The sequence below is a fragment of the Vombatus ursinus genome, unplaced genomic scaffold (genome assembly GCF_900497805.2).
Source record: "Vombatus ursinus unplaced genomic scaffold, bare-nosed wombat genome assembly UNPS02014786.1, whole genome shotgun sequence".
NCBI lineage: Eukaryota > Metazoa > Chordata > Mammalia > Diprotodontia > Vombatidae > Vombatus > Vombatus ursinus.
The window spans coordinates 2,483,672-2,511,511 of record NW_020954564.1 but is presented as its reverse complement, the minus strand read 5'-3'; the positions used below and the strand labels follow the sequence as shown (position 1 = coordinate 2,511,511).

Genomic DNA, 27,840 nt, shown 5'->3' with positions numbered 1-27,840 from the left:
GAGTTCTGGCATAGGGAGAAGCCAGAAGTTTCAGAGTGAAGGCTGCTGTAGGGAAAAGCCATGCCAAAGGGAGAAGGCCCAGCCCTGGAACCAGAAACAGGCATGGCAATGCTACAGGAAGGAGGCAGTGACTACAGGACCAATCACAGCACCAGAAGAGACCTAAGGAAGATGAGCCCAGCTGTCACTTTCTGTGCACTCCTGGCTTTCATTCTTGCTGTACTCATGGCCTATCTTCTTGTAGACAACTTCAGATCCCAACAGGAAATGTGTGCAATGGGTCAGGTAAGGCAATCAATGCCTCTGACAGCAGTGTCAGATGGGGAGTAGGTGCTCTGGGTTGGTACCTTCAAAGCCAAGGAGAGGTCCAGTTTGCCAGCTATGGCCCTGGACAAGAAATCAAGAGTTGTAATATTGTGGAGACGCAAGTACTAATGCCAACTGATGGCCCTGAGCATGCCCACTACCTCTGGCTTCTTTTGTTAGCTCATGAAAGGAACCAGAGTGCAGGAGAGTTTCTGGTTTGTGAAGCTTTTCAAGGTTATGATTTTTTTGCCCCTTTACCGTGTATCCATGGGGGAAAAAATAATATCAAGTCCTTCAGCAGTTAGGGGAATCCATTGCTTTTAAATATTCTCTAAGTCCCTTCCATATCTGATACTCTAAGCTTATCTCTATGTGTCCAAAAATTAAATAATTTCTCCTACTCCGTAGATCTTTCTGGTTTCCCTTAAATCCAGCCTAAAGGAAGGTAAGAGAAGAATACAAATTTAGGCTTGCAAATAGCAAAATTATCTCCCAACTCCAGAAAAAGAAATGTTGTTATTCAAGAAATTTTGACCTTGAAAAGAAAAAACAATTTCCTGACAGAAAAAAAAAATGAAGTCAGCATGTTCAGGTGATGATTGATCTTATAACTGTTAAAAGTGGTAAATCTTGGTGAGAAACAATAAGGTTCAAAGAATATAGAGATGGATAGGGTATCATTTATAGTCCAATTCTCTGGAATCTTCTTTTGCCACTTAATGGCTATGCAACCCTGGACAAACAATTTAACCTCTTTTTTCCTCATTTGAAAAATGGGGTAAATCATTCCTATAATACCTCCCCTCACATGATTGCTATGGGATTCAAATGAGAAAATGTATGCAAAGAATTCTACAAACTTTAAAAACCCATGTAAAAGTCAGTTATTATTATTATTGCATATAATGAAATTGAAGTATGGAAAACGTGTATGTGGTCACATTGTGACCACAGAACAGGGATTCAAACCCATGTCCCTTGTCTACTGTGTTCTGTGTCTATGAATTTTCTTTTTTGAAAATTTGTCAGTTCTAGCTAAGCCTGTAAAACTTCAAAGCCAAGAAATGGAGGGCAAAAGCATCATTTGTTTGTGACTGCAGCAGCCCAGATAGTAAAAACAGATAAAAGGCAGACAGAAAACCTGTGTCTATTTCTTGTGGGTCAACCCAACATCTCCGTTCACATTGATCATAACACCAGAATCAAACTTGAGATAAACCCCGTCTATGTTAGATAATAGACCCTATATATGGCACGTCGGTTTCTGAGATGGCAAAAAAAAAAAACCCTTTCATTATATGAGCCATATCTGTATCCAGAAACAATACTATAGTTAAATATTAACTTCTCAAACACTGCATGAAAAGACATTCAGCTCATCCTGTAAAAAAAAAAAAAACCAGATTGTAATACCTATATTATCCACTTCAGAGGGTGTCGTGATTCTTTAATGAAGTGCATCTACAAACCTTTAGACATACAGGGTGTCCCAAAAGTTTTTGCTCAGTTTTAAGATTTAGTGGCTTAATGTCAACAGTTATTATTGTTGTATTATTATTGTATTATTATTATTATTATTGGCAAGAGAAATAGTTTTCCCTCTACTCAGTTTGTCCATTGAAACTGAAAAGAGATCCTGTTACATATAGTCTGAAGCAGATACCAATAGAAAGTTGAGCTAGAAGGGACCTTGTTGAGGACTATTTAATTCATTCTTAGAGAGGAAGAAACGAGGCCCAGAGTGGGCAAGATCACATCAAGAGTTAGTGTTTAGCGGAAGAGTTGAAGGTAGGACCAAGTCTCTTGGTTCCCAGTCTAGAGCTCTTTCTGCTCTACACCCTGAATGTTAGCTTTACTTAGACCAGGGGTGAGGAACCTGGGGCCTCGAGGCTACATGTGGCCTCAAGGTTGCAGGTTCCCCACTCCTGACTTAAACTATGCACTAAACTGACTTGATGAGATGTATGCAGTTTCTAGCTATACTGATATGCTGTGATCCTGCCCAGTCCTTCATCCATAGCCAAATCTCTACAAGATTGAATTGGGAACTTTGGGTTGAAGAAAAAGGCAAGTGACAGCAGTGTCCAATGTGTGTTGGCAATGACCAGAGAGAAGAGGATCTATGAGGAAAGGTACCCAGGACTATCAACTAGAAAAGTGACAGTATAGGGAAATTTTCAGGCTTTGGTTAAGCAAAGAAATATGACTGACTCTCCCTGAGAAAGGAAAAGTGAAAAAGACTTAGGGAGTTGACATATAAAAATGAAAGAGATCTTAGAGATCACCCAGTTCAACCTTCTCATTTTGCAGAGGGGTGGAGATAGCATCCTTCAAAGGAGAAGGGAATTACCCAGATCCAAAAGCAGGAAGAGAGTTCGGAAAATGAAACTAGGTAAACAATACCATCCTGACAAATCCAAATCATTCCGAGAATATTTGAACCAAAGCCTATTAGCCCATGTGCTGTGTACTTTGTTCTCAGACACATCACATAAATAAACTTATTTGATTTTCCCAAGAATTGTGTGAGGTTGTTGTTATTGTTCAGTCATTTTCAATCGTATCCAACCCTTTGTGGTTAGCCATTTCCCTCTCCAGCTCATTTTACAGATGAGGAAACTGAGGCAAAGAAGCTGTTACTTGCTCAAGGTCACAGAGCTAGTAAGTGCCTGAGGCTATATTTGAACTCAGGAAAGTAAGTCTTCCTGACTTCAAGCTCAGCACTCTCAACACTGTGCTACCTAGCTACCCATGAGGTAGGTGATATTATTATCCCCACTTTACAGATGAAGAAACTGAGGCTAAGAGAAGTTAAGTGACTTGCCCAGGGTCACACAGCTAAGCCAAATTTGAAATTAGATCTTCTTGATCCCAGGACCAACATTCTAATTCAGTTTGACACCTAGTTGCCTTCAATCAATCACTACAATCAAAAGAAACCATTTATGCTTTGAACAAGCACTGAACCTAAGAGTTAAAAGGACTAGATTAGAACCCATCCTATCCCCTTCCTTGTTATATAAAATTGGGCAACTCACTTCATTTCTGTTTGTCTCGGTTTCCTCATCCATAAAAATGGGAATAATTCCTGCATTGCCCTGGATTGTTGCAAAGATCAAATGCAATTTGCTATGTAGACATGAGCTATCATTATCTCATCAAAGGCCGAGCCAGAAAGTCAACCATCCAAATGCTGCCACTTATATGTGGGCAAAAATTGTGACCTTTGTTTCCCTGAGAACCTGATAAGGAAGCACACAATCACAGCTCCATTTCCATAGAGCCCTAAGGTTGACAAAGAGTTCTCTTAAAACAACCCTTGGAGATAAGTAGCACAAAGATGATTTTCCCCACATTACAGAAGAGGAAATTGAGGCCCGCAGAGATTGAGAGACTTGCCTAAAATTATGCAGCTAGAAAGCAGCAGAGCCAAGATGGGAATGCCAAGTTCACTTTTATTATCATTTTATCCTCACATAAATATTATGTATGTTACTGCAACATTTACTACTTGATCAAAATTATAGCTACTTCCTCTCTCTGAGCTTCAATTTCCTCAACTGAAAAATGAAGATAATACTTTGTACTCCCTGCCTCTCAAGGTTACTGGGAGGAAAATAATTTGTCAAGTTCAGGAGCTACAGAAAAAGTGCTGTTATCGTTGTTGTTGTGGTTGTGGTTGTGGTTGCGGTTGTGGTTGTAGTTGTTGCTGCTGCTGCTGCTGCTGCTGTTGTTGTTGTTGTTGTTGTTTTAAATTTAGAAAGTAAGCTATAAAGAGCAGCTAGGTGGCACAGTGGATATAGCAATGATCCTGGAGCCTAAGAGGACCTGAGTTCAAATCCAGCCTTAGATGCTTACTAGCTTGTGTGACCCTGGACAAGTCACTTAAGCCAGATTGCCTCAAAAAAAAAAAAAAAAGGTAATAGACTTGGACTCCAAAAGGCCTTATTTTGAATCCTGCTCCAGATGTTTAGTGTCTAAGTGACCCTGAGTCACTAAACTTTTCTAGGACTCAGTTTCCTCATCTATAAAAGGAGAGTGTTGGACTCCATGACCTCTAAGGTCGCCTCTGGCTCTAAATCTATGAACCTATGATTCTACACCAAATGATTTTGTAACTCTCTACCTGCTATTCTAGGTTTAAAACAACAACAACCTAACTCCCAGTCATGTATCCTTTGCACTGTATTACACAGCCCCATTTCCTATCTTTCAGCAGGTAGGAGCTGCCAGAGACAGCAAGTGGGCAAGAACTAGAGATGTCTACCAAGTTAGTGTCTGAGTTGTTTTTCCAAGCTAATTTTCAGTTCAAGCCCTAAGGCAAGCCAACTCAAGCATCTGCAGAATCCAAAGACGGAGCCTAGACTTCAAAACCAAGGCTAAGATTTTGAGAGTCAGCTAGCAATTAGAATCCTATCTCTTGATCAGTCAGGGTATTTCCAGCATTAGGAAGTTTTATTTTCAGTCTAGATGAATGAACAGGAAAGAAATCTTCCTGCCCTTTCCTTCTTCACTACTCCTCCCCATTATGCGTAGGTGGGGATTTAAAAGTAGTCATATTAATTTGTAAGGTAGATTTTTTTTTAATATCTAACTTGTGATTTCATAGTCTTGGAAAAATTGCCTGGGCCACTAACAGATAATGAATAGTAAAAGTAATTTCATGGGGCAGCATGACTATGTGTTAAGCACTGGATTCTATCTTAGGAGACTTATTAAGTGCCTACTCTGAAACAGGCACTATGCTAAGCACTTTGCAAATCTTATCTCATTGGATCTTCACAATAACCCTGGGAAATAGATGCTTATCCCCATTTTGCAGTTGAGGAAGTTGAGGCAGATGGTGATCAAATGACTTGCCCAGGGTCACACAGTTAGTAAGTGTCTGAAGCTGGATTTGAACTCAGTGTTTCCTGACTCCAGGCCAAGTTTTCTATCCACTGCACCACCTAGCTGCCTCTCATATACAAATTGTATCCTCTAATCGAATGTATACAGTTACTTTCATTTTTGCATTTGTATCTCCAACATCTAGCTCAGTGCCTGGCACATTGCAAGTACTTAATAAATGTCTGTTGATGAATTGATGATCTGATAAAACTCAAGTGGATATCAAAGAAGGAGTAGCAGGCCACATCTGTGGCAGAAGTTTATCGCCAAGAGTCTGACCCCACTCCCCACTACACGATTAAAAAGTCAAGTTAATTGTGCCTTTCCTGTAAGTCCAGTGAAGTAAAACTTCCCATCTTAAACAGCCACCCACGTGAGACCAAAACAACGTCCCACTGCCTGACATTCCCATCTGATGGGCAAAGCCTGTTCCCTGTACGTGATGTTCTCATTCAGACAACTACATTCCAGGGAGAAACTAAATTGGGAAGTAGGAGAAGCCTTTAGTATCTTTAACCTGCTTATTTGGCTTTTAAGTGAAATGACAGAACTCATCCTGTTGGATCTGTTGATGCATTTTAGCTAAGACTTATTTATGTTGTAAATTATTGCATCATGCTTCATCTTATTGAATCAAAACAAAACAGCAAATAGACACCTAAAAGGAAGGAATTTTAGTACATAGAACACTGGAACACAGATCAGAGAATATTAGAATGCAAAATGAAGAATGTAAGAAGAACAAGAAGGAACCCTAGACTATAGGATGATAGAACTAGAAGGGATTTAGAACATAGGTTAGAACAAAAAGGAACCTTAGAAAATAGAATGTCGAACATAGAACATTAGAACTAGAAGGGCTTTAGAATACAGAACATAGCAGGTAAAATCAAGAAAGGATCTTAGAACATAGAATGTTAGAACTAGAAGGGCCTTAGAACATAGAATGTTTGAACTAAAAAGGACTTAGAACATAGAATGTTATAACTAGAAGGGATCTTAGAATGTAAAATGTCACCAGAGCTATAACAAGCAATTCTGGCATCTAGAGGAAACAAAACAAGATGGTGAGCTGGGGGAAGCATGGTGTCAAATGGTGTCTAAAATCGACTTTTTAAAGACAAATTCAGTTGAGGGTGGGGGAAAACACTGGATCATAAGACCTTAGGGGAAGAGACCTCGGGATGCAGAGTCCATCCACTTAGGGATGTGGGTAGGGGAATGGGAGAAGATCTGTTGCTAAAGGAGGAAGAAGGGTGGAGACAGACCAGAAAGGAACTTTCCTGGGATGTAGCAGCTTGGGGGACAAGGCACAGGAAGCATACCATCTGGAGGCTTCCTATTTTAGCTCATAGTTTTTGCTAGCCAGATGCAAAATTCCTTTGTTGCTAACCTGATAAAAGAGAACAAGTACACTCTAAATTTTAGTATCTGTCCACCTTGATTATGACTTTGAATGCCAAAACATTGGTTATTAGAACCATGACAGCCCTAAGAGAAAGTGGAGCAGAGCATGTAGAGACCTGGCCTCAGAGTCAGGAAGACCTGAGATCTAATGTCACCTCTGGCACCTACTGGCTGTGTGACAGTGTCCCAGGCAACTCGTAAGTTGTAAAGCAGGTTCTAATCTATGTTGGTGGAGAGAGATCCCTATATCAATGAAATCAGAGGTACAGTCCAAAAGGTGGGGCAAAGGAGGGTGGGGGGAGGGTAAGAACATACACTGTTAGACACAAACTATACAGCACATACCTTCAGTGGCACATGCCTATAATCCTTGCTACCAGTGAGTCTGAGGCTGATGGATCTCTTGAGCTCAGGAGGTATGAGTTTCTTTGGGCTAAGGCAGCCAGTCAGGCATCTGCACTAATTTTAGCATTAATACGGTGAGCCTTTGGGAAGAAAGGCCCATAAAGTTTCCTGAGGAATGAACAGGCCCAAGTTGAAAACAGAGCAAGTCTATTAGAGTGGGATTGGGCCCCTGCATTTCCAACACACACACACACACACACACACACACACACACACACACACACACACACCCCCTTATTACAAAAAAACTTAAAAAGAATCTAATACTATAGAATAGTAGAGTGCAAAACATTAGAGCTAGAAAGGACCTTAAGATACAAGATATTAGACCTGGATGAAACTTTACGATACAGAATGATAGATTTGGAAGGAAGTCAGAGATCATTTAGTCCAACCCCTTAATTTTAAAGAGGAGAGATGTTAACTTGACCAAAGTGATACAGCACATTAGTCCAAGTCTCCTCATTTGCTGGCCTCTTGTTCTTCCCTACACTATCCTGTCTCTTCTCCCATATTCTGGGAAGATCTCGCTAGAGGGAAATCAAGAATTCAATGGCCAGAACAACCAAACTTTTTTGCCTAATTTCTAAGTAGTGATAAACAGAGATAAAATGACATGGGTAGGGGAGGAGTGGCTAGAGGGAAAGAGAGAGAGGAGAGAAAAAAAGAGAGAGAGAAAGAGAAGAGCTAGCTTTAAGGCAAAGGATAAATCAAGGTTCATTGAAAATTTCCTCTTGGAATAGTTCATTCATAATTTAAAGGCAATGAATAGAATATCTATTAAGCTGACATATATCAGTCAGTTCATTGACCCCCATAAACACAGACAGCACAAGAAGGCAGAATCACAACAATATTTACACAGCAATGAGTGTTTATCTCCTTAGCATATGACTCTATACAAAAGCATGGCAGATGATTGGAGGGTGAGCCCAAACAATCCAATAAAATCATGTCAGGACTCCCACAGTTGTGTTCTGAGAGAGCACAGTGTCTATGAACAATTGCTTAACTGAAATGACTATTTAAATGCCTGGTGGTAGAAAGAAGTTAAATGATGTCCTTGATAGATTTAAATCTAACTTGAATGTAAACAGGAAAGATCAGGCAGAATTTAGAAAGCTAAATTGCAAAACTGAAGCCAAAGCACGAGATTCTTCTGTCTTGTCTTTGTTCTAAAGCCAAATATAAAAAGAAAACAAAACAAGAACAATAACATTTTTTTTAAAAACTCAGACTCTATGAACATGGGAAGAGTACTAGCAGTAATAAAAACTCACGTCCTTGTCAATCTATCCTGCAGTGAAGTAGAAAAGGGACCTCACAAGCCATCTAGTCCAATCCCTTAATTTTTATAGATGAGGATACTGAGGTTCAGTATCTTCACAGAGCTTCAGTACTCTGCACACACTGGTAGTAAAAATCAGAAGTGAGATGTGAGCCCAGACCCCCTGATCCCTGAGCCACTATTCATTTCATTCTACTGCATGAAGTCAGAGGCCCAGAGTTTGAGTTCTGGTTCTGCCATTTGTTGGCTGAATGACCTTGGGGTCATTCATGGGGGTTGGACTAGATCGAAAGTCCTTTGAGCTCTGATCACCTGTGATTATGCTGTCAGTTCAGCTCACCAAGTACTTATGAGTTTATGCAAGTATATGCAAGGTTTTGTGATTAACATTGGAGATATGACAAAAACCTTAATTCCTAAGTCTAATAATTCATTAACCTATTTTCCTTTTAATGAGTAATAAGTAAACATGGAGCACAGATTAAAGAGTGCATTGCTACTTAAAAACTAAATGAGAAAGAGTTCCTTGAAAAAATTCAGGTCGACTGCATTTCTGCATTAATCTAATGATTCATAACCAACCCAAAAGAGCAGAGATCATTTGATCATTCAATTAATAAACATTTGTTAAGCATCTACTATGTGCTAGGCATTGTACTTACTAAGTACTGGGATGTTTGATAGAAGTGAGTAGTGAACATGCTAGTGCTGATTGAAGGACAAGGTTATTTTGAATTATTAAGCAGCAGTCAGCATGAACCAAATAAGAAAGAAAAAATAGATTAAAAGTGGAGCAATGAGTGCCTGCATTGTTGGAATTAGTGGGTCAGGGAGTCCAAGTTATGTCTCCTTGAGCTAATCAGTCCTGACAATTAAGCAGATCTTGTGGCTCTATTTCATGATGATTTCAACCTACCCTTGACCTTGTAGAAGTGAAGTGAATGGGAGCAAGAGGGTTAGCATCCAGCCTGCTGGACCATCACTGACCATTAACAGAGCCTGACCAATGGCAAACTCATGGTTGATATTCTCCCTCTAGGCCACTGGACATTAACCAAGTGGACATTCTTTAAGAACTCTCTACTGTGATGTATGGCAGTACAAGAGACAGAAGAAGGAGAGAGAGAGAGACAGAAAGAGAGAGACAGACAGAGACAGACAGACAGACAGATAGAGAGACAGAGAGATAGAGAGAGACAGAAAGAGACAGAGAGACACACACACAGAGACAGAGACAAAGAGATAGAGACTGAGACAGAGAGAGGAAGGAGGAGGCAGAGAGAAAGTCAGAGAGAGAATGAGAGAGACAGGCTGAGAGACTGAGAGACAGAGAGAGATAGAAAAAAGTAGAGAGACAGAATGACAGAAAGGAAAAGACAGAAAGAAAGAGGGGGGAGAGAGACAGAAAAGGAGAGAGACAGAGAGAAAGAGAGAGAAAGGGAGAGAGACAGGCTGAGAGAAAGAGAGGAAAAAGAAAGAGGGGGGAAAAGAGAGAGAGAAAGAGAGAGAGAGAGAGAGAGAGAGAATTGTGGGTAATAGAAACTGGAGTGAAAGGATTTGGGTTCCAGTCCTGGCTCGGTTATCTTATTTTACATGTGATCTTGAATAAGTCACTTCCTTCCTATGTACCTCAGTTTCCTTATCCCCCTAATTGCCAGTGTTCTCCTTCTCCTTACAACACCTTATGTAAAAGCCAATAAACTAAGTGACTCAGCACAACGTTTAGAATTCCGATCTATCAGCAACGCATACTTATTAGTTTTATCAAGTAATTAGCTATCTGGCACTGAGTCCTCTTAAAAGTCAAGAATTCCAGTTTAACAGAGGCAGTCTCAGATTTATATCTGCTGTCAAGGGGCTTTCAGAGAATTCGAGGCAATTACCTCAAACCACAAAGCTTACATAATACACTGCAGCTCAAAAACATTGTTCATCTAACAGAAAGGGAAAATAAGTCAAAGACATATCTGCAGCATTAAATCATGACAAAGTAATAACATACACCCTTGAGGACTCCAGAGTGTGATAAAGGTTTTGAAGATCATAGAGATTCCAAACAATAATAAATTATGAGAAGAGGCAAATTCTATCTGGTCACATCCCAAGGATTATCATAACCTCCTGATACCTTGAAACATATGCCAGTAATGGCACCAGGCAATTTATCTTGATCAAGAGCCAGTTGTTTAATTTAACAGCCTCATTAATTCTATTACTGTGTTAAGGCCTTTTAATTCTACTTATAAGCCTGAGACTTCCATTTTCCTCTTTTTCACCTGTATCATGTACATTTGTCTATTCATTGTCCCCCAGTAGAATATGACCCCTTTGAGTGCGAAGACAATTTTCTTTCTTTTATGTCTTCATATTTCCCTCAGGGCCTTGCACATAGTAGGCACTTCTACCTACCTCTCAGGGTTGTTGTGAGGTACAAATGGGATAATAATTATAAATAATAAACACTATATAAATGTTAGCTGTTATTGTTAACTATTATTTCAGACCATTCAGGAGCAATGCTTGATGCTACACAAGTATTAGCATCAGTGGCACAGCATTTGTTTTCATCTTTGTAATGTCCTGACTTGTACAAAACTCTTCAATAGCATTAAATAATAATATTTAACATTTACATGGTGCTTACTATATGCCAGCTACCATGCTAAGAGCTTTACAATTATTATGTCATCTGATCATCACAGAAGCCCTGCAAGGTAGGTGCTATTATTATCTCTATTTTACAAATGAGGAAACTGAGGCAAACAGATTGTTTTTTTCTTCAAGTGACTTGCCCAAGGTTAAACAGCTAGTAAGTGTCTGAGACTGAATTTGAACTCAGATCTTCCTGACTCCAGACCCAGTGTTCTATCTACGTCACTCCCTAGCTGACTCAGCAAAGTAACAGAGACAAAATTAAGTCTTTAGTCTTCAAGGAATTCATATCGGATTGTAGATGTACAATGCTAGGTTTTTCTATTAAGCACCCTGTAGACAAAAAAACTTTTAGAAGACTGATTGATTGACCTTTCCCCATTTTTCACTGGAACACTATGAGAGTCAAGCACAGGATGCTGGAAGTAAATGTCCACACCTACTGCACCCCACCCACCCACACACACACTTCAGAAAAAAAAAGGAACAAGGGAAAGAGGGAAGAAGGCATAGTTACAGAAGCTTGGTCCCTTTCCAAAGTATTGTTCTGTTTTGTTTTTATCTTTGTGCCAATGGAATGAGAATTTTGAAGTTAAAGAGGGAATAAAAGAAAGGAGAACTGGAAATGGGTGGAGAGTCAAGAGGAGAAGGAAGAGGACTAGAAAAGGGAGAGAATCCCAACATATCAAGCAGTTATTAAATACCCACTGTGGAAAGCACTGTGTTCAATACTGGGATGAATGAAAAACAATTCTTTCTCAAGGAGCTTATGATGTGCTGTTGGGTGGAGAAAAGAGGGAAGAGAAAGCATCAAATGACCAAAACTTAGAAATAAAGTTGACAGAATTCAAATGCTGCTTTGTTCCCATGGTTTAGACACAGATTTTTCCAACGTTCAAAAATCATGAAACATTTTTTATTTATTTTCCAAATTGTGGAACCTTAATCCGTGGTAAAATTTATCTTCTCAATAAGTCGCTGACTGAACTGGGGAACAAATACACCAAAGAAAAGAAGAGAATATGATTTGGAGGTAAAATAACAGGACTGAATTTAGATATATAAAACAAAATGAGAAACAGTCCCCGCCTTCAAGAAGCTTATAGTCCACATTTCCTAAGTGTAAGTCTGACTGTGTCACTTCCCTATTCAATACATTCTGGTGGTTCCTTAATACTTCTAGAATAAAACACAAACTTCTTTGTTTAGATTTTAAAGCTCTTTACAATCTGGTCCCGATTTCCCTTTCCAGACTCATTCTCTTTTACTCTCCTTCCTGCACTCTACAGTTGGGCAAATTGGCCATCTGACTATTCTTCACAGAGAGCACTCCATTGCCCATCTCCCATCTCCCCATGCTTGCACTGGCCAATCTTGGAATGCTCTGCCTCCTTACCCGTGCTCAGAGAATGCTCACTTTCTTGATGACTCAGCTCAAGTACTAACCACCTTCTATGCTTTATGGGAGTACAGTGAGACCTCTAACTGCTGCTTTTCTCCCTACCTAGCCACCTTGTATTTATTTTGATTTTTTTCTGTTTATATTTATACATATACATGTCTTCCCAACAAAATGTAACCCCCTTAAAAGCATTACTTTGCTTTTTATCTTTATAGCTCCAGCATCTGAGTGCCTAGCTCATAGTAGATATTTAATAAATTCTTACTGATTATTGACTTATTGATTGAACTGAACTCCATTTGTGAAATACCCTTATCAAAACTCTATACAAAAGTTAGGTAGACCTTTGTCTAGATGACCAACTTTTAAGATTACTCTTTGAGACTTGGTAAGATGCATTCTAGAACTTGTTTTGGGTTCTTGTTGGAAGTATTTATTTATAATTTTAAATAAGAATTGAATATCATCTCATTGCTATTTTATCCAAGGCAGATTCATTCTGAGAAGTGCAATTCAAATGGATAAGCTTTTACTAAGCATAGGCTATTATATTGCAAGGCACTGTGTTCTAGGTTAGAAATACAAAGACAAAAAAAACAGCATGAAACCTCCTTTCAAAGAGTTTACACAGTCGTAGAAAGGGTGCTGGTCAGCGAATAACTATGACACATGGTAGATTGTGATAAGAACCACAGAGAGATGCAAAGTAGGAAAATTTGTGGGTGAAGAGAATATTTTCATTTGGGTTAAAGAAGGCAGGGATCATAAAATTATTCCTAGAGTAAGTGGCACCTCAGCTAAGCCTTGAAGGAAGAAAAGGAATTTTAGGAGAAGATAAAGTGATGGGGAGCAAGGAGGGGCAGCCATGTGGAGTGTTTGTTTTCATTGTCAAAACAAGAAATGGAGTCTGCGAGTGACTGGGTTTCACAAGGTGGTTCTGTGGAACAAAAAGGTTTCACAGTCCCTTTTCTGGACCATGTAGACAGGCCCTAATTGGACATGCCTTACACATGTAGTAGCTGTATAGTGTAGTATGTAATGAATGTTGAATGGATGGGTACCTTTGAATCTACATCTATTTTGTCCTCATGATCAATTTAGAATAGTGGCTACTATAGGTAAAGCCAAGTACCAGAGCAGCATTTTCTACAGGGTATTGTTGGTGCTTAACTCTGCCCAGGAAGAGAGAAGAGAGAAGATAGCCATGTGGGAGGCAGGTGCTGATAGCTCAGTCACTTCTGCGCGAAGGGATAGAAGAGCCCCAGTTCCATTACAGTGAGCTATCCAATTAACAAATATGAGGCTGGAGGAGCAAAAAAAAAAAAAAAAACCTGAGATAAACCCAACTATAAATGTAACTCCACAGATTTTTAACTCTCAAGCATATAGCTATAGTTTGGATCTAAGCACTGCTAGACACTGACCAAATAGGGTTGTCCAAAAATGAGATGGGCAGGCTCACTGTGGTGTACTTTATTTCCCAACACTGGAGATATTTAAACAGAAACCAGATTACTACTTAGCAGAGATATTGTAGAGGAAATACATAGGGCAGAGGGTTAAACAAAATGACCTCCAAGGTGCCTTATAACTCAGGATCAAATGAGATATATGCAAAGCATTTTGCAAAGCTAAAAGGACTTCATAAATATTGGTTGTTGTTATTTGTTATTATTATCATTATTTTATTAATATCTCTCCCTAAATGATCAATAGAGGAGAAGTTAGAGGCAAGGTATGGATATGGCAAGATCATACTTCGTAAGGATTAATTGAAGAAACCAGAGATACCTACCCTAGGGAAGATGAGCACAGGGGCATATTTGTCTTAGAGTATTTGAAGGGCTATCATACAGAAGAGAGACTGACCTTGTTCTGCTTAGCCTCAGAGATCAGAAGTAGGAGCAATGGGTAAAAGTTGCAAAGAAGCAAATTTTGGTTTGATGGAAGGAAAACCACCCTAGCAAGAAGTGCAATGGAGAAGTGGAATGGGCTGATTCCAGAAGTAGTTGTTTCTCATCTCTGGAAATCCTCAAGCAAAAGCTGGTTGAGCACTTTGTGGGTATAGTGTGGAGGGAATACTTGTTCAGGAACAGGTCGGACTAGATGATCACTGCTGATATTCTCTAACAAAGCTGGTGTTTCAAGGAAAACAGCAATACCTGTTATCTAAAGTGTGTTGCATCCAAAAGCAAACCTAAGCAGGAAAAAGAAAGATGGGTGTAGTTCATGCTTTACTTTGTGACAAGGGTTGGGAGGAATTGAGACTTCTCTGGAAACAACTGTGATACGAGAACAAAAGTCTTCAGTAAAATTAAAAAGAAACACTTTGTTTACAAACCTAGAAACCTTCAGGCACATTCAGTTTTCTGCCAGTAGCCAAATGGAAGCAGGATTGAAATCTGGGCGTGTCTCAAAAATATGATTGCCTCTGGTTCACCCAATACATGGTTCCCTCAGGTAAAGAGGTTGTGAGAAGCTGAGCCAGTTGTATTTAACAATGTATCTGCCTCCTCACCAATGAAGGAAGATCAAAAACACATTGATTAAGGTGGCTATTCCTTATTACCTGAGACCACAAGCAAGTTATTTAACTATTCTATTTCCTCATCATTAAAATAATGGGTTGGACCGTATGGCCTCTGAGGGCCTTTCCAGCTCTAAATTCTATGAATTCTATTTTGTTCAAAGCAACATATAAGATACTAGAAGAGATTCAAAGGAAACCTGTCTGCATGGAGCTTATAGTCTAGTAGGGGAGAATATATCTGAGTAGATTGGCATCAGGGACAGGTGAAAAAAAGTTACATTACAAAGATACTGATGATAAATTATGTCATACTAAATTTGTGTTAATTTTTTTCCATTAGAAATTAACATGACCCCATATTTCTCATAAAATATCTATAGCCTTTAGGAACAGTTGGTATTATCACCATTTATTTGGAATCATGAGATCCAGGTTCAAATCCTAGGTTCAATTCTTGCTACTCCAGGAGCAAGTCAGTTCTCCTTTCTGAGCTTCATTTTCTCCATCTGTAAAATGGAAATAATACTTGCACTACCTCACAGGATGATTAGGAGAAAAGTACTTTTGTCAGCTCTAAAGCACAATAGATCTGTGTTTTAGGGAGTTGTTTATCAGACAGGTAAAATAAATCAAATAAAGAGAGGTCAAGTGATTTGCCTAACAGTCAGTTATCAGAATATACAGGTTCTGAAATTTTGGTTTAAGTTACCTCCACTGCTAAATGATTCTGTCACTTATTGACATAAGGAAGTACCAGGGTATTAGCTATAGAGACTACCATACCTTTAAAAATTTACAGATGCACTGATTAAGTGCTTCTTGAATCTAAGTTGGTGGGATAAGTTAGGTAATAGATTGGATAAAGAACTCTGTAGTCAGGAAGATATGAATTCAAAAAGTTAAGTCAAAAAGTTAAAGCTATTATTATCCCCAATTTACAGGTGAGAAACTGAGGCAAACAGAGTTAAGTGACTTGTTCAGGGTCACACAGCTAATAAGTATCTAAGGAAGGGTTTGAACTGAATCTTTGTGACTCCAAGACTCATGCCCTAACTTTTGTGTGCCCCCTACCCATCTAACAAGATACACGTACAACTATAAATCAAAATAAATCTAGCTTCATTACAGAAGGTTTTAAAGAGTGAGAGGAATTATCAATCTAAGAAAAAGAAAGTCAAGCTTACAACCAATGATCCCTACAGATGTGACTTCAAAGTCAGAAATTTAAGGTGCTAAAAAATACAGGCAGGTCATTTAAAAAGGAAGTTTAGAGTTTCAGTTTATAGAAGGGGAAGATCTGGGCACTCAGAGCTACCCAGGAACAACCTTTTAGTTACAATTGCCCTCACCCCATTGTAGCCAACCTGAGCAGCGGCAGCATTTCTTTGTAGCTGAGAATAACTTAAACCACATCTGTCTTTTCCAACAGTTTCTGAAGGCAAGGGAATCTGACCGGTTACATCAACGAGCTTGTAAGTCTATTTATGTTCTTTTTTCTTTTCTTATGCTTAAAAAAAAAATGATGGGGGCAGCTAGGTTGTGCAGTGGATAGAGCACCAGCCCTGGAGTCAGAAGGACCTGAGTTCAAATCCAACCTCAGACACATAACATTCACTAGCTGTGTGACTCTGAGCAAGTTACTTAATCCCAATTGCCTCACCAAAAAAAAAAAAAAAATGATGGTAGTAGCTTTGAGGTTCTTCCTCAAATATAGGGCATGCACAGGGGAAAAAAATTAGCAAGTCCCTATCCCAGGTATTAGGACCAATGAAAATGTTTGTTGAGTGGATTCTGATGGGCTTCATGCCCAAACTGCCTTTGCTTCAATTTCACCAAGGGTCTGCACCAAAGAAATGCTCTGCCCTATTCCCTATTCCCAGGAGGCATAGCCAGGGCATTGCTAGATATAGAGGAGTAGAGCAAGTGTGTAAGAGGTGGGCCTTTGCAAAAAGGGCAGCCCAATAGATAGGAGAGAGCACTGGAGTAGGCATCAGAAGACCTAGGTTTGACTCCCAGCTCTGTAATTCATTAATTCACCACAGGCAAATCTGTACAGCTTTCTGAACCTCATTCTCCTTATCTATAAGGCAATTTGGCCTAAGAAGCAAGGTGATGCAAAGAACCATGGATTTTAGGAGTCGCAGGTCCAAATCCAAACCCTGCCACTTACCATCTGTTTTACCTTAGACAAATCACTTACCCTCTCTCTCTGGACCTTAGGATCTTTATCTATAATATGAGGGGGGTTGGGTTAGATGGTCTCTAAGCCTTTCCAGCTTTAAATATATGACTCTATTTAGATAAGTGGTTCTTAAAATATGGTCAGGGGACCCCTAAGGGTCCCTGAGACCCTTTCAGGATATCCACAAGGTCAAAACTATTTTCATAAGAACACTAAGACATTTTAATTTCTAACATGGCCAATATCAATATATATATATATAACAAAAGCTCTTGGGGGGAGAGATTCTCAATAATTTTTTTTTATGAGTACAAAAGGGTCCTGAGACCAAAAAGTTTGTGAACCAAAAGGCTAAATGCACTCCTAGTCCTATGATGTCTAAATTTTGCCTGAGGACCCTTTCTGGAAGAAAGGGTGGAGGGTTTATGAATTGAGTCACCCCTCAGGACAATCAGAACAGAGGTCACCCAGAGTAAAAGGTGTGCATGGTGGCCTTGATTCTACTCAACCAAGGATACCTCATCTTTTTAGTGCCGTGAACCCCTTAGAATCCAGTGAAACCCATGGACCCTTCTCAGAACAATGCTTTTAAATACATAAAATAAAATGCATAAAATTACAAAGGCTATCAATGATACGGATATTAACTTATCAAAATACTTTTTAGAAAGTTCATAGGCCTAAGGGAAAGAACTGGACTAGGCCTTCCATGCCACAATGCCTAGAATTAAAGGGAGCATAGGGATAACAACAGAGGGAAACAATTAACTACTCTGAGGATCAGCAGGTACAGACCACTGAAATGCTCCATCATTGCCTCAAGTACACCACTCCTAGGTCACCCACCATGTTGTCCAGTCATTTTTCAATCATGTCTGACTCTCTGTGACCCCATATGGGGTTTTCTTGGCAAAGATACTAGAGTGGTTTGCCAATCCCTTCTCCAGCTTATTTGACAGATGAAGAAATTGAAGCAAACAGGTTTAAGTCACTTGCCCAGGGTCACACAGCTAGAAAGTGCCTGAGGCCAGATTTTAATTCGGGAAGATGACTGTTCCTGACTCCAAGCCCCGTGTTTTATCCACTATACCACCTAGCTACCCTACCCAACCACAATAGAATAGAATTTGATTAAATCCTGCCCAATACTCCCTTCCAAAATACAAAATAGAATGTTCTCCTATCATCACACTTCCAGGCAGAGCTACAAACCACTACTGTTAGCCCAAGGCAAACCAGGACATGTATAAATTATGTTTTGTCTTCTGTTGCAGATATACCCCCCAGGTCTAATACAGATAAGCCGAGAGCACACCTGACAGGTAATTTTTCTTCATTGGCAATAATTCATTCCCTAGGAAACATCAACTGAGATACGTGGCCAGAGAGAGGAAATTGCAGGGTACTAAGCATTGAACATTCCCTATGTTTGGGACGGTATGATTTTCTTTGAGGGTTCAGGGGCAGAAGTCAGGTTTCAGAACTATGACATATCATCAGTGGAAAGGGGCTCCTCTGGGAGGATATACCCTCCATCAATGGAAATCTACAACTACTCTGCAACTTACAGGCTCAGGGAGTTGCCTGGGACATTGAGGTTAAGTGATTTGCCCAGGGTCATACAGACAGTATGGAAGGTTTGGAAAGGACCTAAGAGAATATCCGGTCCAACTCCTTTCCATGGAATTTAGGGAGGAGCCCTCTCTACATCTGCTCTTTGATGCCCAGGGAAAGCAAAAATGTTTTAACTGCCCACAAATGTTTCTATTTTGCAAAAAGACCCCAGGGAAACCCTCTGAGTGTATTGGGCAGAATATGAAACCAGGTTTCTCGCCTTCGAGTTTCCTCTCTCATCATCTCACCAAACTGCCTCACATATAAATCAGGGTGGAAAAATAGCCATGCCCTGAAATAGCCTCATTGTTTCGTTTTAAGGATTTTCCAAAGTTGTAGGATATAAAGGATATCAGCTTCAAACTGGGAATCACATCTCTTCAGAAAAAAATCTTTCAAGGCTGGGATTTCCAGTTCTTCTGTCTTGTGAGGGAACTGGACAAAAGTGTTACATGAGAAAAATCCTTGGCATTTAAACTCTCAGGGATTTTAGAAAATTATTATTATTATTATTATTACCAAATGCAGAAGGGCATAGGGATTTCCTGAGGGACTGAAGGTTACGGTTTTCCTGTCCAATTCCAAGACGTGAAAGTATAGGGAAAAGTTAAAACAATAGCCTTGGTTCTGCTAAGCACCACAAAGGCTAGGACCATGGCTTCTCTTCCTAAGTACTTAGCACAGGATTCTGTGCACAGTAGATAAATATATATCTAATGAATTGGGAAAAAAAATCAAAATAACCTTAATACATATATGTACATATATACACACATACACACACACCATTACAAAATCAGCTTTTTCCCAGACACAAAAAATCAGGATTATTGGTATAGAGGCACAGTGCCTGCCCCTCATTGTGTTCTGCAATTCAAGATTCCAAATTTTGTCCCAAGCTTAGAAGGGTATCTTTCCAAAATCCTTCATTCTTGCTGAGCTATGAGGGTACATCTAACTTAGTGAGTGTCACTTATTTCAATATACTAATAATAAAATATTATAATAAAAACTAACATTTATACAATGCCAACACAGCACGTAACAAGAGTTTATATGGTGCTTACCATGGACCAAGCACTATGTTTAGTGTTTTACAATTATTATCTCATCTAATCCTCAGGATAACCTTAGGAGGTATTATTATCCCCATTTTACAGTTGAGGAAACTGAGTCAAACAGAGATTAAGTGACTTGACCAGGTTCATACAGCATAATAAGTGCCTGAGGATAGATTGGAACTAGTCTTCCTGACTGCAGGCCCAGTGCTCTATCCATGCTAATATGTTAACAAGCTACAATTTCAAGGGCTTGAGTAACGCTTCCACCCACACAGATTGCAACCCACTACAATTTAACCAAAATTCTTCAAAAATTGCTACAGCCAAAAAACTCATCACCCTGCATCCCTGGTGAAAAGTCTCTCCAAATTAAATGATATTGTTCCCATACTCAAAGTCTTTAGTGCTTGGAAGGAAGAACCACCACAAGTATAGACTTCAAGAGCCCAGCATCCCTTCCACATCACAACAAGGCCTCACTGACCAGTGGCAAATTCTTTACTTCCACACCAATTAGCTGTTCTTCCACAGACTACCCACATAGTGTCTGAAATGCAGAGCACAAAAAAACAGTAATAACTTGCCTCAGAAACACACCAGAGAAGGTTTTGAGTCCAGGCAAGACATGCAAAAACCCATTCAACAACATCTACTTCCTCTCCAATTAATTTTGTTGTTTTTTTTGCTTTGTTTTTGAGAGTTGTGGTTGTTGAGTTGTTTCAGTCGTGTCTGATTCTCTGTGACCCCATTTGGGGTTTTCTTGGCAAAGATATTGGAGCAGTTTGCCATTTCCTTCTCCAGCTCATTTTACAGATGAGGAGAATGAGGCAAACAGGGTTGAGTGACTTGTCCAACGTCACACAGCTAGTAAGTGAGGCTGAATTTGAACTCACATCTTCCTGACTCTAGGCCCAACTGCCTCTTATAGTGTTGCCTGAGGTTAAATAACTTGCTGAAAACTCACAGTTAGTATTTATAAGAGGCCAAAGTTGGAATCAGACTTCTCTGACTCTGAGGCAGGATCTTTAGCCACTATACCATATTGCGTCTCAATGAATTTTGTTCATTTAGGACAATTTTTTTTATTTTTTAAGATTTAAGTAATTAGTTCTTGTATAGAATAGTTTGTAACCAAAATATCCCTAAGGCCTCCCTGTGACCTTCTCCTGTGATCCTGCCTGAATGCCTTATCAAGGGGTGCATTCCTTCAGAATGAAAATCAGACACAATTAAATATACATGGTTGTTGCCACCTGCCAGAAGGAATAATTGAAATGGAGTAGCTTAGACACCATTACACATTAACCCGACCCATTCAAAGGCAATCTCAAGAAGCTAGTTACTTGTATTCAGCACTTTGACCTTCCTTCCATGATATGTGATTACTTTATAAACATTAACTTTACTAAGCAACTGAGAGGCAGATGAAAAATATCACAAAGAAAAAGGAGGCTCCTACAGTAACTAATAAGAATGCATTCCTATTTTTTGTTGGACATCTCTCCTTTTGCAGGAGAGATATCCATGGATCATTTACTTGGGAGACAAGGGAAGACCTTCTCACACTTTGTGAGAATGTGTGTGTTTGTGCATGGGCATATGCACGCATGTCTGCTGGCTAATGACCAAATGTCAGATTGCCTCTGTAGAAGGAGAGCTGGCAAACTAGTGGAATGAGAGCTTTCTTTAAATTTCTCTTGTGAAGAATAATCAATCACTTTAGGGAAGATTCACTGTGGATGTCAGTACGTGAAAGTGTCAACTAAGCCTGGCTGCCTTTTACAAAACTGAAACATTCTTGTGGGAAGTTAAAACGTTTCTGCTTGCCCTGGGCGTTAAAAGCCAGATGTTGGGCATCACAGGCCACATGTCATAGAGGGGATTCCTCCACCACCCCTGTAGAGGAGATGGGTTGTGCCTCTAACTGAGGTTTAATGTGCCTGTGGTTCTGGTCATGTGGCTTCTATTAGAAGACCCACAACCCCTGAGGCAGGCTATCCCCCTTTGGGACAGCTGTCATTTTTAGGAAGGCTGTCCTCACACTGAGCCCAAATCTTCCTTTCTATGACTCCTATTCATTGCTCCTCACTCTTCTTCTTCCATATAATAGCCCTACAAGTATCTGAAGAGAGTCATCATGTCTCCTCCAGCTCACCCTTCTCCAGGCCAAATATTTCCATTTCTTTCAACCAATCCTTTTAACACTCTCTCTCCAGTCCTCTCATCATTCTGGCTCCTCTCTTATGGATGCACTGCAGATTTTCATTGTCTTTTTTAAACTGTGGTGCCAAGATTTGAACATTACACTCCAGTTGTGGTATAATCAAGGTGGAGTACAGGGAAACTAGGAGTGTACTGGAGCCAACTCATCCTCAGCTCTCAAGAGCTGATTGTTAAATTTTCAGTGTGAGCATTTGCTGATCAGAAACCAGCAAACACTACAAATCAGAGCTTGATTTGTTTTATTGATTTCCTATATTTAAGAAAAGTCAGCCAGGTAGAATAGTGGATAGAGTGCCAGGCCTGGAGTCAGGAAAAATCATATTCCTGAGTTCAAATCTTGCCTCAGACACTTCCTAACTGTGTGACCCTGGGCAAGTCACTTAACCCCATTTGCCTTAGTTCCTCGTCTGTAAAATGATACAGAAAAGGAAATGGCAAACCACTGCACTATCTTTGCCAAGAAAATCCCAAATGGGATCGTGAAAAGTCAAATACGATGGGAACACCTGAACAACAACAAAAAATTAAGAAAGCAATGCAAAAAATCATAATAATGTAGAATTAACTTTAAAATATCATGGGTAGACTTATTTTTTTCAGAGAGATACTTATTAAACATTTCCCAGCATACCACTGAACAGCAGTACTACCTCCCTTTTCTTTGCCCCACTTCATGTAACTATGGGGATTATAATTGTCCAACCTACAACAAAAGAAACTGAGGCAGAGCTCTAAGCCAATGGCACTTTATTGATCCATGGTCCCCTCTAATGAAGTGAACCTCAGATCTTCCTCATGATCTGAGATGTTCCCTTCTTCCAGGGCCTGATTTTTATAAGGCTTAATGCCTGAATATTCTAAAGAGGCACTCTATCCACTGAACTACCTATAAGCTTACCAAAAAGTCTCCCAGTCATCATGTTCAGTAACTCAGTCAAGAAGATATCCAAATTTATTGTTTTAGGGTTAAACCCTCTGCCCTAGTTCTGCTAATTAGGGCAGATGCTTTGGAAGCCTCAAAACACCAGATAATTGTGAGTCTCAAACTCTGCATCAAAAATCTACAACTTGGTAAAACCTGCCCCAGCCTATGTTCACCTGACATATTATTCAAGAAGCCAGAGTCACCTCCATGCCATAATGGGGGCAACAGAGAAGGATTTTGGCTAACAAAAGTGCTATATAAATGTGTTATTGTCATTGTTACTGTTCTTATCATTATCTTATTTTCATCTTATTCAATGGAGCTCAGATGTAAGAAGTCCCGGCACTGATCACTATGCTGCTGGGATTCTTTTATATTGAATATTCTATAGAGTCTTGCATAAGTAGGGAAAATGGCCGCTTTTTGTAATGAAATAGAAGTATTAGGATGTAGGCTCACTAAAAGCATCCTTAATGCAATTCCAGTAGCAAAGAAGAGGAGGAAGGGTAGGGGCACGCACCTCATCATTTTCCCACAAGTTTGATTTTTCCCATTGGATCCTTATATTTTAAAAGATTTTTATTCCATGTGGCTTTGAGATTATGGGTATTTATGTGATGATATCTAATAAAATCATTCATTTTTATTGATGTGATAGCCAGGTGATTGTGGGCAAGGGCTCCATCTATAACGATACTCTGATTCCACTAAGTTTATTGGTTGAATTCTCAAGGATATTTTGACATCCATATTTGTAGCATGTGTATTTATCATCATGGCGTCTCAATGAAAGATAGAAAGTTTTTGATATGCAATTCGAACCATTGGGTCACATCTTGCTGGCATTCTTTTATTATTTGTACTTACATTTAGCACCTAGTTATTTGGTAGGTACTAAATCTTTGCAGCCTGCAGGGATATGCTACATAATTTCTTCTGTTCCCTCGTGTAATGTGTATTGATCACCAATTCCAGGCTCCTTGAGGATAACTCTTCTGTAGTATCTGGTGGTGAAAATCTGGTCCTAAATTCCCATCATAAACAATTCTGTTTCCAGAAATATATCCACATCTCTCAGTCAACTATTTCACTCTTCTTTGTCAACATGTATTTGAGCTCATGGGCATGTCACCTTAGGGAAGGATTTTTGATGACACTTAGATTTTAGCTTTTTCATAATCTCCATAGGTAACTACTTCTGGTTACATTCAACAAATCCAATACTGTGTACCAGTTGTCAGCATTTACTATTGCCTGACAAAATAATGTCTGTCTGTCCATTCTAAAAGTATTTCTATAGGTTTTGGAACACTTAATCATGTGCTCTGAGAATCCCTATCTATCCTCTTCCTCCTTTTGTGTAAGAATTAGTCATTATTCCATAGTTGTGCTGCCTTACAGTAATGAGCCCTGTGTTTTATTAATATTGTATGAGCTTTTATTAGGATATTTTTCAAATCAGCTATAGTCCATTTTATTGTTCAGAAGGCATACATTAAGACCTATATTGCCTAAGTATCGTTGCTTTCAATATAATCTTCCTATTGATGATGAAGGAAGGAAGGAAATAAGAATTTATTAAGTGCCTACTACAGTTAGCCCTTCCACATTGTGGGGCTTAGGGGTGTGGCACCCTACAACCTGGAAAATCCACACAAAATTTTTTTGCCCTCCTTTCGTACCAGAGAAGAAGTCTGAATTTTTTCTTTTGCTTTTATGGAGTGTTTACAGTGCCTCATTATAAAATTGGGGTTGATATTATACAATACTATACATATATTTTATGCATTTCTGAATTTCTAAATTTTTTCTGTGTTGTCTGTGGGCCTTCATGTGTTGTCTCTGGCTTCCACAAAACTCCCCAAAATTTCCCATTTAATTTCTTATGCTGCAATATACTGAAATAACAATAGGGAAAGTTGTGATATGAAAGGGATAACTATATTACTAGGTAGTGTGCTAAGTACTTTACAAATATGATCTCATTTGATTCTCACAACAACCCTAGAAGGTAGTCGCTATTATTGTCCCCACTTTATAGTTGAGGAAACCGAAAGAAACAAAAGTTAAGTGACTTGCCCAAGGCAGGGTCACACAGCTAGTAAGTACTCGAGGCTGGATTTGAACTCAGGTTTTCCTGCCTTCAGATCCAAAGCTCTATCTGGCACTGTGCCACTTAGCATATCTGATGATGTTGGTGATGATAATGAGAGTAGTTTTCCAAAAGCTGAATGATGTATAATTAGAACAACCAAACTCGGTGCTATAGAAGAGGTGAGAAGATGCACCTCCCTCCTTTCTTTGTAGTTTTGGGAGATTCTGGGCATGGAATATTGCCTATACTTTCAGACGTAGTAGATGTGTTGGTTGCATTTGTTTTTTTGTTTGTTTGTTTTGTTTTTGGTGAGGCAATTGGGGTTAAGTGACTTGCCCAGAGTTACACAGCTAATGAATGTTGTGTGTGGGAGGGATTTGAACAAAGGTCCTCCTGACTTCAAGGCCGGAGCTCTATCCACTGCCACCTAGCTGCCCCGGTTGTATTTGTTTAACTGCTCTTTTCACTTTCTTTCTTTTTTATTCTTTCTTTCAAAGGATGGATCCCTGGATTGTGGGAGGGGGAAGGATATATTTGAAAATGAAGGCAGTATAAAAACAAAAGATATCACTAAAAATGAAAGAAAAAAAAAGAGTAAAGGTTCATTGAAAAGAATGCTTTGTCCTTAATGACCTGTCATTTATTTTACAGGGGTCTGTTGATCCCATGTCAGTAAAGTTAGCTTATTTTGGTCTCTCTAGCTGTTCGACAGAAGTCTATGACTCCCATGAAGGACTCATGGCCAGCTCTCCAGTGGGAACATAAACTTGGCTCTGCCTTCATCAAAAACCAAATGAATTACACCAACAAGTTCCTCGTGATCCCAGAGTCAGGAGACTACTTTGTTTATTCACAAGTCACTTTCCGAGGCAGCACGCCAGAGTGTGGTAAAATCAACCAAAAGAATCGGTCCACCAAGCCCAATTACATAACCCAGGTCATCACCAGAGTCACTGACAGATACCCGGAGCCAACACAGCTTTTAACAGGGACCAAGTCCATCTGTGAGATAGGCAGCACCTGGTTTACTCCAATTTACCTGGGGGCTGTTTTTCCTATGCAGGAGGGGGATAAGCTGATGGTGAATGTCAGTGACATCTCTCTTGTGGATTATACCAAAGAAGACAAAACATTCTTTGGGGCTTTCCTGTTATAAGGATGAAGGAAGTTATCACTGTGAAAGGGTATTCTGTTTTCATTGAATATTTCCAATTCCTAATTTTAATCATTTGTACGTACTTAAACCCAGAATATTTCATGAAGGGGGAGGGGAGAGAAGCGGAGAGAAATTCCACTGTCTGTAGTTTAGGTGGGAAGTTCTGAGCTAGGAAAAGCACTTTACAATATGCCTAGAAGATGAGAATTCTAAGCAAGATAGCAAGAGAAAGTGGCATGGAACACAGAACCTCAAAAGTAGAAGAGATCGTGGGCATAGAATGTCTGAGTTAGAAGTTGCCTTAAAACACAAAATGTCAGGATTTGAAGAAACCTTAAAACACAGAATTCTTTAGCCAGAAGGAAACTTAAAATGCAGAATGTGCAATCTAGAAGGAGACTTAGATAACAAAATGTTAGAATACAGAAGATCAGATCTAGAAGGGGCCATTTTATAAATTATCTAATCTAACCCCTTGATGTTTTAGGTGGGAAAACTGAGGTCTAAAGAAGGGAAATGACTCACTCAAAGTCACACAGTCAGCTAGCCCTGACTGAATAGCCCCTGAGGGGGAAAGTAGGTACTAGGGAAGGAAATAAGCACTTAGCTCCTCTGTATTCCCGGCACAATATAAATATAATCTCATTAGATCCTCACAACAATCCTAGGGGAATGTACTATTATCATTATTATTCCCATTTTACAGTTGAGGAAAAAGGCAAACAGAGGTTGGATCCCTTTAGTCCTAAATTCTATGAGCCCCTAATCTTCAAGAAAATTGTTTTCCTTGATGTACTGCTATAGATTTCTCATTAGTAATTTGAGTTATTTCTTTCAGCACAACTTTGTGAATCGCCATGCATTTTCTCAAGGTTTGGGTTGGATGACCTTTAGCAATCACAATGTTTTCACAATTGAACTTTGAGATCTCCTTGAAAGTGAAAAAGCAAGATAACATTCATCAGGAACTCTGCCGAACAGGGATTTTTCTCATGCCAGATGGGGAATGTACCCAAAGTTGTGTTTTCTCATCATGACATGTATGCACATCATAATGAGTGAATCAAGAGGTGGACATATGCAATAAAAAGCAAGCACCATGCAAAGAAACCCTTTCTGAGTACAGGAAAGGGCACTTGCTATGGCAGAAAATTAATCTGGCCTTCAATGCCAAAAATATCAGTTCACTAAATCCATACCTTCCACCAGTTCTAAGAATTAAAGAAACGACAGCTAGACCTGTTATTCAAGATGGCAACTTCTTACCTCACTCAAAGATGGTGGGAACATTAAAAATCTTCAGAAAGCTCACTGCAGAAACACCAGTGCCCACCTTGTTCCCACTCCAACCAGGTATACTTAGCCTTTGTTACCTGGAAGTTCATAGAAAAAAATGAACTTAGAAAATGTGTGGCCAATCACCAAACCTGAAGAAAGTCAAAATGGAAGCTAGGTCTAATTTGGGGCTGGGTTTGGGTTGGTTTATTTCTTTGTTTAAATCTGTTTGTATTTATTTTATCATCATTGTAAGAGGGGACAAAGTGTTGTGGGGGGGAAGGGTTTATAATCTTCAACAAGGCTTCATATTATGATTAGGAACCCCTTGATAATGAAAGAATATCTCTTGAAGGAAAGATAAAAGAATTGAAGAATTTAGAGCTAGACAGAATTTTAGAGGTCATCTTACAGTTAGGAAAACCAAAA

At 39.4% G+C, this 27,840-nt stretch overlaps 1 protein-coding gene across 2 annotated transcripts; it reads left to right on the top strand.

Moving 5' to 3' along the window:
• Positions 1-11: 11 nt before the first annotated feature.
• On the top strand, positions 12-27,840 carry LOC114047078 (tumor necrosis factor ligand superfamily member 15-like). Of its 2 annotated transcripts, XM_027867783.1 has the most exons (5): positions 12-285; positions 16,310-16,352; positions 18,337-18,384; positions 25,682-26,164; positions 26,975-27,840. In XM_027867783.1, exons 1-4 carry the CDS (start codon positions 61-63, stop codon positions 26,134-26,136), a joined length of 771 nt encoding a protein of 256 aa, XP_027723584.1. In that variant the 5' UTR covers positions 12-60; the 3' UTR covers positions 26,137-26,164; positions 26,975-27,840. The 2 variants fall into 2 exon arrangements, with proteins under 2 accessions (XP_027723584.1, XP_027723583.1); XM_027867782.1 differs by having other exon boundaries at positions 25,682-27,840.

Excerpts from the sequence above, each read along its gene's own strand:
- LOC114047078 (XM_027867783.1), top strand. The coding sequence starts at position 61 with ATGCCAAAGGGAGAAGGCCCAGCCCTGGAACCAGAAACAGGCATGGCA. Across the intron at positions 16,353-18,336 it reads CCGGTTACATCAACGAGCTT|ATATACCCCCCAGGTCTAAT; the intron begins GTAAGTCTATTT and ends CTTCTGTTGCAG. Across the intron at positions 18,385-25,681 it reads GCCGAGAGCACACCTGACAG|CTGTTCGACAGAAGTCTATG; the intron begins GTAATTTTTCTT and ends TGGTCTCTCTAG.